Consider the following 12,867-nt stretch of genomic DNA (forward strand, 5'->3'; position numbering starts at 1 on the left):
TTCAGGACAACAGGAGCCACAGATGTCAACTCAGAGTTAGGCCACAGCAGTGTTACAGCCCCAGACATGGCCCCTAGCAGCAGTCTCAATACTCCAGGGTGCCAGGGTGGTAGCATAGGCCTCTTTGTTTGGCATGGCTCCTGTGGGGGCACATCCCTTGGTTGTGGACATAGTCACAGGTGGTGGCTTGGGCCATCCTCAGTGGTAACAGAAGCCATGGACATCAATACAGACCCACAAGGCTACATCAGGACCATGGACCAAGTTCATGGCCCTTGGCAGCAGCCCAGCTGGAACACCACCAAGGCCCTCTGTGGCAAGCAGGCCATCTACATCAGCCTGTTCCTCACTGCCCTCTTCAGATCTGCCTCTCTCCCTAACACATCTCTCTCTCTCTCTCTCTCTCTCTCTCTCTCTCTCTCTCTCTCTCTCTCTCTCTCTCTCTCTCTCCCATTTCCCCACCTGGTATTCCCTCACCATAATGGTGGTGCCCAGCAGGCTCATGGTTGATTTCTTCCTGCTCCAAGTCTAGATGCCTGGGGTGGACCTGTGACTGTGCTCAGTGAGACCACCAGACCTGGAAGTGCCAAGAGGCTACTCTCTCTATTTTTTAACCTAAGTGTTTGACTTCAGTGTATTTTCCCTTTCTGTTCATTGGAATTGGGTTATAGTAGGTATTTGTAGACAAATTTCTAAGCGGTCTTATTAAATAAAAAACATGGAGCCAATATGGGGTGAAAGCCTGAGAGGTCAGGGAAATAAGATTAGGCACCAGATATTGTTTCCTGACCATACTGCAGCTTCCAAATGTGAGCCACCTCCTGCCTACCCTTGTCCTTACTTCCTTGTCACTGCCTATCTGTACAGCCCTCCAGCTCTCTATGGTTGGTACTGGGATTAAAGGCATGTGTCACCATGCTTGGCTCTGTTCCCTAGTGTGTCCTTGAACACACAGAGACCCTGCCTGATAAGTAATAGGATTAATGGCATGTGCTACCACTGCCTGACTTTTGTGTTTACTTAAAATGGCTCTCTATTTCCTCTGATCTCCAGGCAAACTTTATTCATTAACATGCAAATAAAATATCACCACAGGTATTTTTAGTTGTTTTGAGTGATATTCATACATCTACTTTACTTTGGTGTTGATGAACTTTTTGAAATTTCCTCCATGCTCCTGAGGATTATTGGAGATCAAGCCTTTCAAAGAAGGCTATTCATTAAGAAAATTTGCTTTTAATAGTAGATGTCCTATATTCATCCTCACAAATGTGCAAATTTCAACATCAAAATAGAAATATGAAAAACAAAACAATAAAACTTATTCCAAATCCCCCAATTTTCCAGTAACTGGATTCAAACTTATTGAAGCATATGCATGTTATATAAATAATTTTATACATCTAATTTTTAAAATGATTAATGACAAAATTTGTTGTTTCTCCAGGTATACCACAAGGAGGAAAATTCATGCATCCATCATCCTTGTACAGCAGAAGAGCATGCAGAGATACATCATATGGCTCACAGTGTGTACTCCTTCAGCAGGAGCTACGTCCACCTGGAGACAGAGGCTGGTGTCTTGCTCTGCAATCAGAATCACATGGTTCAGGCACATTTTATTCTGCAGGGGCCGCTCTTAAGAGTGATGGGAGAGCTTATCTTCTATTACCTGGTGAGTTCTACCTCCATGTTGAGAACTACAAAGAGTCATTCATCTCTTGACCATGTCTCTCCTTCTGACATGTTGGGTTCTAGGCTGAGTATTTCTGTCTGGGTCTCAAACAATAGATATGTCAATTAGAAGAAAGCTTTGTAAAATATAGATGTAAGCTTGGAAAATGCTTTCTATTTTAGGTCATGGCCAAGGGCAGCATTATCCAGACTGGAAACCTTACTCACCACATGGAGCCAGGAGAATGTGAGTGTTTCCCACTCGCACAATAACACGTCTCCAACTGAGTTCCCCACATACTCACCAGCCAGATCTCACCATTGAGCAACTAAGGATGCCATGGTGTTTGTGTGTCACCATAAACACTCTCCACAGCAGTAAGTCAAGGTTCTGCCATCTAATGTAGGATATCACTCATACCAGGACCTTCAGGATGGAAAAGTCTCAGACTTCCAAACTGGGTATCATTCAACATGGGGAACTATCTGTTCTGAAGATGTAACATCTGAAAACACAAAATACTCCAAGTGATGAATCTATGCATTCACACACAGATTATCACCAAGGCAAAATATGTTATCTTAGTGTCCATCCAAAATAATATGAAGGGTGACATCACTGATCTTTAAAACACTCTAGGTACACCAATTGGATTCATTTTTATATTTTTAAATTGTGTGTGCATGTGCGTGCGTGTGTGTGTGTGTGTGTGTGTGTGTGTGTGTGTGTGTGTGTGTAAGTATGTGTGTATCAGTGTAGGTGCCCCCAAAGTCATGGCATCAGATCCCCTGAAGCTGGAGTTACAGGCTTCTGAACAGCCTGAGTGGGTGCTAGAAATCAACTTGGTCCTCTACAAGAACGTCAAGTGATCTTAACTCTGAGCTATATTTCCAGTCCTTTGTTTTTACTTTTAAAGACATTTTATTTATTCTTTGAAAGTTACATATATTTGTACAATGTACTTTTTAATTTCTTTATTTTACATCCTAACTGCAGTTTCTCCTCCCTCCTCTGCTCCCACCGCCTCCTCCCACTCCCCAGTCCACTCCTCCTGTGTCTGTTAAACAGGCCTCCCATGGCTATTAAAAAAGCATGCACATCAGATTGCGGTAAGACTAAGTTCCTCCCCTTGGGTTCAGGCTGGACAAGGCAATCCAGTATGAGGAACAGGTTCCTGAGAGCCAGGCAAAGCGCGTTAGGGACAGTCATTGCTCCTTTTGTAATGAGTCTTCCAACTAAACCAAACTATACAACTGTCACATATGTACAGAAGGACTAGGTTGGACCCATGCAGGATCCCTAGTTATTGGTCTAGACTCTGTGAGTTCCTATAAGTCAGGTTAGCTGATTCTGTGGTTTCTGTTCTTTTGATGTCCTAGAGCCCTCTGGCTCCTACAATCCTTCCTCCCTTTCTTCAGCCTAATGTTTGGTTGTGGATCTCTGCATCTGTTTCCATCAGTTACTGAAGGAAGACTCTCTGATGACCATTAGGGTATTCCCCAATCTGATTACAAGAGAAAGCCAGTTCAGGCTACATATCCACTATTGCTAAAAGTCTTACCTGGGGTCATTCTTGTTGATTCCTAGGAATTTCCTTTGCATCAGGTTTCAACCTGACTCTAAAATATGCCCCATTTCCAGTCATCTCTTTCAGTACTCTCCCCCTCCATTCACCTCCCAACATGATCCCTCAAGTTCCCATCCCCACATGCCCTGTCCACCTGCAAGATCTTTTCTATTTCCTCTTCTCAGGGAAATTTATGTATCCCATCTAGCTTTGGGGCCTTCTTGTTACCTAGTCTCTCTGTGTCTGTGCATTATAGCATGGTTATCCTATAGTTTACAGTTAATATCCACTTATGAGTTAATATATACTATATTTGTCATTCTGGGTCTGGGTTACCTAACTCAGGATGATTTTTTTTCTAGTTCCACCCATTTACATTTTTTTTTCTTTTTTGTGGTACACACCTTTTATCCTACCAATCAAGAGGCAGATACAACCTGTGAGTTGGAGGTCAGCCTAGTCTACATAGAGTTTCAAGACAGCCATTACTACATAATACATTTACTTTTTCTTGATGTCATTGTTTGTAACAGCTTAGTAATACTCCATTGTGTAAATGTACAACATATTCTTTATCTATTCTTCAGTTGAGGAGCATCTAGGTTGTTTCCAAGATCTGAGTATTATGGATAAAGCTGTTATGAATGTAGTTGAGCAAGTGCCCTTGTAGTATGGTTAATCATCCTTTGGGTATATGCCCAAGAGTGATATAACTGGGTCCTGAGGTAGATCAATTCCCAGTTTTCTGAGAAAAAAACCATATTGATTTCCAAAGTGGCTGTACAAGTTTGCACTCCCAGTAGCAATGGAGGAGTGTTCCTCTTGCTCTATATCCTCTTCAGCATAAGACGTCATTTGTGGTTTTGATCTTAACTATTCTGACAGGTATAAGATAGAATCTCAAAGTCATTTTGATTTGCCTTTCCCTGATGACTAAGGATGTTGAACATTACTTTAAGCGTTTCTCTGCCAGTTGAGATTCTTCTGTTGAGAATTCTCTGCTTAGTCGGTACCCTATTTTTAAATTGAATTATTTAATTTCTCTTCATTACAGTATCGACTGCATGAAACACATAAATTTGTGTATGTAGTTTCATAGAAGTCTTCCAAGTGATTTCTAGAAGTGATAGGGACTTGCTAGATGCTCAACAAACTTACAGAAGAAGGGCTTCCTTGTCAGTTATAAAAACTATTTAGCGGGCTGGAGAGATGGCTCAGAGGTTAAGAGCACTGACTGCTCTTCCAAAGGTCCTGAGTTCAATTCCCAGCAACCATATGGTGGCTCGCAACCATCTGTAATGAGATCTGGTGCCCTCTTCTGGCCTGTAGACATATAGGCACTGTATACATTAATTAATTAATAAATAAATAAATAAATAAAACTATTTAGCTATTTAATAAAATATCCAGTTAGTTCTTCTACAAACATTAAACAGGATTCATAGCACTCATCTTGAGAAGGTTTATGAATCACCTCGTGTTCACCAGAAATAATACAAGAGACTTCTAAAATTGCATAATTTTCTTTCAAGAAATATAAATATAGTAAACATTTTATTGACTACAAATATATGCTTATTGTTTTCAAATGTAGCTGAGATAATCATTAAAGATCAGCTCCTTGAGTACCAGGTTGTCATCTATATTTTTCATCTATATTATTATCTAAATAATAAATGAAACATTAGTCAAGGTTGTTTCACCCATTTTTATAACAAGAGTATCTAACAGATCCTGTTTAGAATGTTAAGGTGTAATAGAGATAAGAGGTTAGTATATGATTAGCTATAAATCACCAATATAACTTTCCATGGTGAACATCTTGGTGGAAGGTATCTTGCTGTGAGCATCCCATACCCTCCTGACATAATTAGCATACAAACAATTAACCACAGAACAGCCCAGATGTAAGAAGTCTTCCGCCTACAGACTGTCCACCAGACCCCTGTGTTTAGTTATTTGAGTTTTCCTGTCAGTATTCTGACCCATAACTGTCTCTTCCCATTCCCTCCAGCTCCAGTGAAAGGCGACTTTACCCTGGAGATCCCTGTGGACTTGAGCATGGCTCCTGAGGCTAAAGTACTGGTCTACACCATCTTGCCTGATAGAGAAATGGTTGCAGATTCTGCAAAATTTGAAGTTGAAAAGTGTCTTCTCAACAAAGTGAGTGATTTATTTCTTTAAATTTCTATTTGAAAAGAGAAAAAATGGCTTAAGGATACAGATTTCAGATACACTAACCCTGGTAATTGGTATGTGCCTCAGTGGCAGAAATATAAACAGTACCAGAGTGCCAGATTTCTGTTCACAAACCCCCAGAATGGCTGGAGGGTGACAAGAAAGAAAGCAAGGAAGTGGAGCAGGAGAGGGAACTGAGTGATTAATAACTGGCCAACGAGTCCCAAGTCCTGTAACTTAAAAATCATTATATTTATGCCATGTGCACGTGCACATGAGTGCACACATGTGGGGGAAAGAGAACCATGTTCACATGTCTGTCTCCTCCAACATGAGTCCAGGAGACCAAAGTCAGGTCATGAGGTCAACAGCAAATGCCTTTACCCACTGAGCAATCTCATAGTCCCTAATGTCACATCACTTTATGCAAGACCAGTAATAGAATCCAGGCCTATCAATGGATAATGTATTTAGTTTCCTTCTAATTTTTCATTATGATTTTCCTATGTGTGTGATAAGGACACACAGATAAGAGAGCTTTGCTGTTATTAAATGTTATGATACATCACTGTTAAATGTGTGCTGAATCATAGATCCCAGCACTCATGTAAAAAGCCAGGCATGACTGGAAGCTTCTACAACACCACTGCTGTGGAGGCCAGAGGCAGGAGAATTGCTGGAACTTTCCACCGGCCAGTGTAGCTCCAACTTCATGAGAGACAGTCTCAAGTCTATAAGATAGAGAGTGAGAGCAGGACACACACACACCCTCCTCTGGCCTCTGCTGGGTGCATGAATACATGCACCTGCACACATGTGTGCATTACACCACACTCACATACCAAAAATGAGCTATTAACAAGAATTTCAGGGAGCTGAAATAGTTGTGTGTTGCTTCAGAGTCTGACTGACACATCTCCTGTCTTCCTAACTCAATCCCAGTGGTGAAAAGGAAGCAAAGAGCCTTGGCTGAGTTCTGACAGTCATAATCTGGTAAACAATGTGCATGCAAAGTTACAGGGTGATTCACATGGCAGGTTTCTTGGCTGCAAGAGCAGGAAGCTGGCTAAGCTTGATTTCCCTTCCCACAGGTGGACCTGACCTTCACCCCAGCCCAAAGTCTTCCCGCCTCACAGGCCCATCTGCGTGTTACAGCTTCTCCTCAGTCCCTCTGTGGCCTAAGAGCTGTGGACCAAAGCATGCTGCTCCTGAGGCCTGAAGCTGAGGTTTCCCCTTCCTGGGTGAGTCCCCATCATCCTGTCCAAGAAAGGCCTGTGGTGAGGCTCTGAGATGATGGTTCTGATAAAAGAGTGGTCATTCAGACACTAGGGCTCTCTACCGTAAAAATATCACATTTAATGCTAAAGGCATCACTAAGGGAGCTCTTCATCATAAACTCCCAAGGAAAAGCTCTGAAAACTCAGCCAATAAACTCAAGACAAAGCCTGAAGTCCAGCACTCAGTGAGTTGTAAAGCTTGTGTGTGACCCAGGCATTCTGGGTTCTTACTGTGCCTCTCCTACCCCAGGAGTGGCTAGTCCCCTAACACGCTCATGATGGAGCTTTTCAGAGAGATGCTGTCTGGGGGAGCCAAATGAAACGATTTACACAAATGGAATCTTATACATCTCAAGAGTTCCTCAAATAAGGAAAAGACAGAATGCTATAAAATTTAAAAGCAGAGTACAAGGAGGTACTCAATTTATTTTGAAAATTCTCAGAAGCGTAACTCAAGCCATAAACTATTTACTGGAGTCTCAGCCAAGTTAAGGAGATCAAAACTCTTCTTCCTATCATATTAAGAATGATGTTTATTAGGAAAAATTACATCATCACTGTAATAGTTTTAAACATTATTATTGCCACTGGCTAATACCATATTTTAAAATGTATGTAAGGTGCTTACGCAATTTAAAAACAGTAAGTGTTACTTCAGATAATGCTAGGAACTACCCAGTTTTCAACTAATGTGTAAGTTAAACCAGCATTTAAGTTTGTGTTAGTGATGAAGGTTTTGATGCACATGCAAAAAATGCTTAGGAAAGTATATGATCAATACGGTTTTCTTTCAGATTTCGACTTTTTCCAAATCCATTAAATAAGAGATTTCTTGAGCCATTGTTTGAGCCAAGAAATACAGGCAATTAGTTAACAAACAAAAAAAAAACCAAACTCATGTACTGCCCAGAGAGTTATAAGAAAAAACATGAACAGAGTTCCCTTTCTCCCACCACCCTGCCCTATCCATGCTTTGGCTGCTTGTACAGTCAATGATCACAGCTATTCCTTTACTGTTTTATTCCACATTCTCTATCAGTCGTGGAGAGTATTGGCCTTTATTCATTATTGTCATCATCTATTCATTCTTACTAAAAAGCAGCATATTAAAGCTGATTATGCAGACCCTTCTGATCTTCACCTTGCCTACAAATCTATATGATTACTGTGTGAAATCCTTAGACAGTTTTCATTTCTATAACCAACACATGTGGCTCCTTATGAAGTCAGACAGTGAGCTGTGCTCATATTTCCTCTCATTTGTGTTCCTCTGTCCTGACATTTAATTGTTGCTTCTTATATTTACTTCAAGGCCATCCTCCTCCTCACCTGATTTCAGCTCTCCAGCATCTGTGGCAGTGCTCAGTTTGCTGCTGTCGCCAGCAGAGCCCTCTGTCACCCTGCTATCACCTGGCTGACTTCTGAAACACAGGTGTTCACCCCTATTTTGGGGAATCCCTTCAAAATCCCCACATTTGGTTCACTGTTTTCTGACTTCTGTGACTTCTTCTCAGGTTGCTGCCTCCCTTGGGGCACTAAGCATGTGCTGGTGCTGTTCTGAGGAAGAGGGAATCAGTGACAAACTTCTTTTGCACCTATCAGTAGCTATACTTACGGTGATAATTAGTACTTGGAAATGGGCAAATTGTTAGCTAAGAAATCATGTTCCCTCAGAACTCTGGAGACATTGGGTAGATGGATTCATCTTCCTAAGTTAGTGCTAAGATGCTCAATACCATTAATTCTGCATTATTCTATTTGTTCAGTATTTTCTCTCTGGAATTTTTTTAAGATCTTTTATTTATATCAGATATTCAGAATATTCACAAGCATCTGAGGCCGTGGGTTCTTACTGTGTCCTGGTGAGCCTGTGTATCATTTCTGACATACTGTTTTTAAATGCATGAGATAAAATATGTAAGAATACCAGAAAGAAGAATTGAAAAAAAACTATGCCCTGTATGAAATAACAGTCCAAATAAGCTACAATATCAATACAAATCATCACTGAGCAAGTTAAAACCAGAAAGGGCTGAAGCAGAGATTGCATAAACACTCCTATGTTTACTATGGGCTGTCTTAACTCACATCCTTCCACACACTGGCTGTCAACCAAGTATAGTAGGGAACAGTGGAGCCCACCTCCAGCCGGGGCCTCTGCACTGAGAAAATAGGAGTTCCCTGTTCAGAAGCTGAGGGTTCCTGAATACCAATTGTGCAAAGGTTGCCCTGTTCTGCCATGTGGATCAAGCTGGCCATCTTTTAATCCACTCAAGTCCTGACAAATGATGATACAGACAGCATTTCAGGCTACCTGAATAAACCAAATATAATGTGAAAACATCTCTGATATTGCATGAGGTCAAATTTCATAATCTTCCTAATACGTGTGTATGTGGCTGCTTATTGATTCATAAGTCAGGCAATGTTAAATTTCTGTTATATACCTAAGAAAGTAAGGATATGAATTTTCCTACCCAAATATTCAGATTCCTAAATTCTCAGTCCTTTGAGAACATGGGGATTCCAAGTTAAAAACCTTGATGGAAAGGTTAATTTGCTTCTTTTCTAAGATTTTTTTTTCAATTCTTATCTATTTCTCTCTCAGTCTATTGCTCTTATTAGGCAGATGGTGAGTGTCTTGAGGAAATTGTCTAACATTGTCTTTCTTTTACCCCAGTTGCCCTTGGGATTTCTACTTTCTGAGCATTTCCTTCAGATGTACCTGACATATTTTGAAATATTTTGTCGCAAATTAGTTTTATGTCTAAACCTATTTTTTCCTGCTCTAGATTTGAAAAAATCTTGAGTTTACTGCATGGATACAATGTACCCCACCTCTGTGAGAATTTTATAGTTTTTGTTTGTTTGTTTTCTTCTTTTCTTTTTACTTTGGAGGTTTTCATTTTATTATTTGGTTTCTAACTACCATTTTTCCTCAACTCTCCTATCTTTGATCATGTTGGTTTCTGTCATTATCACTGGAAATCTGTAGAAGAATTGCAAGTTGATTCATTGGGAACTGAAGCTGGTCTTGTGGTCTGGGCTTGGGTGATGCTATCTGTCACATGACTGGCTGTGTTGCTACTTTAGAGCAAGCCAGTATGTTCTTTGGAGGAGCCACCAAAGGCAAAAGCCAGTTCGTGAGCTTTGTTCCCCAGAATCACCACCCATCCCAAGAACAAGTTCATGTCTCAGAGTCACAGGTTCAGAGCATCCTGGGTTGACAAGACTTTGTTTCTTGTCTTCCTCACACATTCCCCTAGCCTTGCCTTCTAGGGACTCCTGACCTCCAGTGTCAGGCTGGGTCGGGTGCAGTCTGGCAAACTTGCTTGTACATCATCAGCTTCTCCTGTGGCTGCTACCATGATGCCCTTGCATTTGGACATGACCTGCAGTCCCTCTCCCTCTTTCTAATTCCACACACTACAGTTTGGAGTGTTGAATACATCCTTCTGTCAAAGATGGAGGTGGCTTGGGTTTATTTGTTTTGTTTTGAAAATTTTCCCCCAAATTTTAGGAAAAAAAATATGTAGAGAAATCTTCATTCAGATCTCTTCAGGCTATTTGCGAACTGACCAACTCAATTTTTGTTTTGTTTGTTTTTATAGTGTACCAGTAAGCGGAAATATACAACCTTGTATTTTATATTTATTGAATGGTTTATGTAGTGTAAATATATTTCTAAGTGTTTGATATATTTTTATTAAATTATATTAAAATTACATTATTCTCAAATATAATATGCAGGATTTACATTCATATTTTTTAAATATGTGAAGTATTTTTAGTCTTTTTCTAAATGTTGTGAACACTTTCAGAATAAAGCAATCTTCAACAGAAAATATTCAGAAAATTCTGTTAGGGGATCATTGAGAAACTGAGAAATGATTTGCAGTGATCACACTGATTCTTTTCATTTTGTGTGAATCTTCCAAGAAAGCCCAAGAAAGAGGCTCCCTGTCTCCTGTTTCTTACAGATATACAATCTGCCAGATATGCAGTCCGGCAATGCCATCCCAGGTTCACACCAACTATTAGAAGATAGACAAATGTGTTGGTGGGGTGGAGGTAATGGTGGACTCCCACCCTTACGGCCAGACGAGAGGGATGTCTACAGTTACGTGAAGGTAAGCAGTGTTACCCATTAACAGGCTGCTCTAGGAGTTATTTAGGTTTCATGAAATGCTATAAATGGTAAAGAATTTTAGAGTCAGGCCAGGGATGTGAATAACTAGCAGACCAGCCACCTTACCTGTGGTGGTTCATGGATTCCATCCCAAGCACTATAAAAACTGCATCTTGGAAAGTGTCCAGTCTAGGCACAGAGTGGAGGAATGGCATTTCCTTAATTCTGGGTGTTTTTTTTTTTTGTTGTTTTTTTTTTTTTTGAAACAGAGTGCCACTATGTAGTTCTGGCTGTCCTGGCACTCACTCTTTAGATCAGGCTGGCCTCAGACTTACATGATTTGAAACAAGTCTTTGTCTGTCCCACCAGCCAGCTCCCAAGTAAAGACACAGAGTTGCTTATTAATTGTAAATGTTCAGCCTTAGCTTAGGCTTGTCCCACTAGCTCTTATATCTTAATTTATCCTGTTTCTATTCATGTGCATTTTGCCTTGGGGCTTTTGACCTTTATTTCATTCTTTATGTCCTCCTTTCCTGCTTCCTCTGGCTAGCAGTCTGGCTAGCTGGACCCTGGCATCTCTTTCTCTTTCTCCCCCCATCCCATTTTAAATTCCTCTTCCTACTTGCTCTCCCTTTCTGGAAGTCCCGCCTATTCTCCCTGGCTAGCTATTGGCCATTTAACTTTTTATTAAACCAGTCACAGTGACATATCTTTACGCAATGCTATCAAGTTTCTCGCAACAGAGATCTACCAGCCTCTGCTTCCAGAGTGCTAGGATTAAAGGCATGCACCACTGTGCGTGGCTGTAAGTGACATTTAAAATAACAGTGCTTTGTATCAGAAAGAAGACCAGCCTGTATGCCTCACTACGAAGTCTGTGTACCTCACCACACTCTCTAAAGAACATGAAAATATTATTTGAGTAGGAATTCTACTTGAACATGTGAACCTATATCTGAATCAGTTACTATAATTTTTATACACATTGAGTTTTTTTCAAAATTTTGAGATATTTTGCTTGATTACTAATTTTCTTTCCAGGACATGGGCTTAAAGGCATTCACCAACTTGAAGATCAAACATCCTAGACTATGTGTTTTATATGGTAGATTTCCTCCAATAGCAGGTAAAACAACAAATCAGCATTTATTTTTAGAATAAAATAAATGTGAATTATTTACCAAAGGTGATAAAATATAATTATAGAGCATGTATAGTATCAAAATAAAGGAGAAGGAGCCCAAACTTACCTGAGCAATTTGTGTCCAAATGCATGCTGGTACTACAAGGAAGTTAGAGATTGGAGACTCTTCCTTCAATGTTAAAGGGACAGATAAGACAAAGTGATAATAGAGAATCATGTGAAGTATGAAGAACTTTTGTAGACATGAGAGAGGGGAAGAGAATTTCCTAAGTATTAGAGATGAAGAAGAGAAGGAAAAAGCCGGGCATTGCTAATAGAGGAGAGGATGGAAGAAGCAAAGCACTCAGGTCAAAGGTCACGCTCACTCTCTTCAACCAATACCAACCACGCATAACCTTTCCCTCCTCCTTCATGGGAGCCACTTCCAGAGTGGCTGCGCCAGTTTGCATTCCCACCATCAGCAAGAGAGAGTTTCCCTTTCCCGTTCTTCTCCAAGTGGTTTAAAGTTCTCAAAGTTGTTTTAATTTAGATTTCCTGAATTACCAGCATGATGAACACTTTTTAAAGATTTTTCTTAGACATGTTTTTAAAACTGTGTTTAGATCCCATTTGTAAATTGGGCTGTTTTCGTGACTCTTTGTTTTTGAGTTCTTTATATACTGTGGATATTTACCCTCTATCATATGTATAGGTAGCAAAGATTTTTCTCCCACTCTGCGGACTTCCATTTCACTCTATTGATTGTTTCCTAAGCTGTGTAGAAACATGTTAGTTTTGTGAGGTCCCATTTGTCAATTATTGACCTTAATTTCTAAGTGAATGGATCTTATTTAAAAAGTTCTTTCCTGAACATCTGTTTTGGAGGGTTACTGCTTATGTTTCCTTTCTAGCAGTTTG

At 40.2% G+C, this 12,867-nt stretch overlaps 1 protein-coding gene across 1 annotated transcript in view; it reads left to right on the forward strand.

The window, feature by feature from the left end:
* The window catches only part of LOC143272504 (alpha-1-inhibitor 3-like), a 53,406-nt gene that overhangs the window by 23,691 nt on the left and 16,848 nt on the right, over positions 1-12,867 (forward strand). Inside the window, exons 12-17 of the mRNA XM_076567884.1 lie at positions 1,448-1,675; positions 1,858-1,921; positions 5,257-5,405; positions 6,512-6,661; positions 10,678-10,827; positions 11,868-11,952. Coding sequence (XP_076423999.1) covers positions 1,448-1,675; positions 1,858-1,921; positions 5,257-5,405; positions 6,512-6,661; positions 10,678-10,827; positions 11,868-11,952 — 826 coding nt within the window. The remainder of the gene's footprint in view (positions 1-1,447; positions 1,676-1,857; positions 1,922-5,256; positions 5,406-6,511; positions 6,662-10,677; positions 10,828-11,867; positions 11,953-12,867) is intronic.

Source organism: Peromyscus maniculatus, chromosome 3, assembly GCF_049852395.1.
Source record: "Peromyscus maniculatus bairdii isolate BWxNUB_F1_BW_parent chromosome 3, HU_Pman_BW_mat_3.1, whole genome shotgun sequence".
Lineage (NCBI taxonomy): Eukaryota > Metazoa > Chordata > Mammalia > Rodentia > Cricetidae > Peromyscus > Peromyscus maniculatus.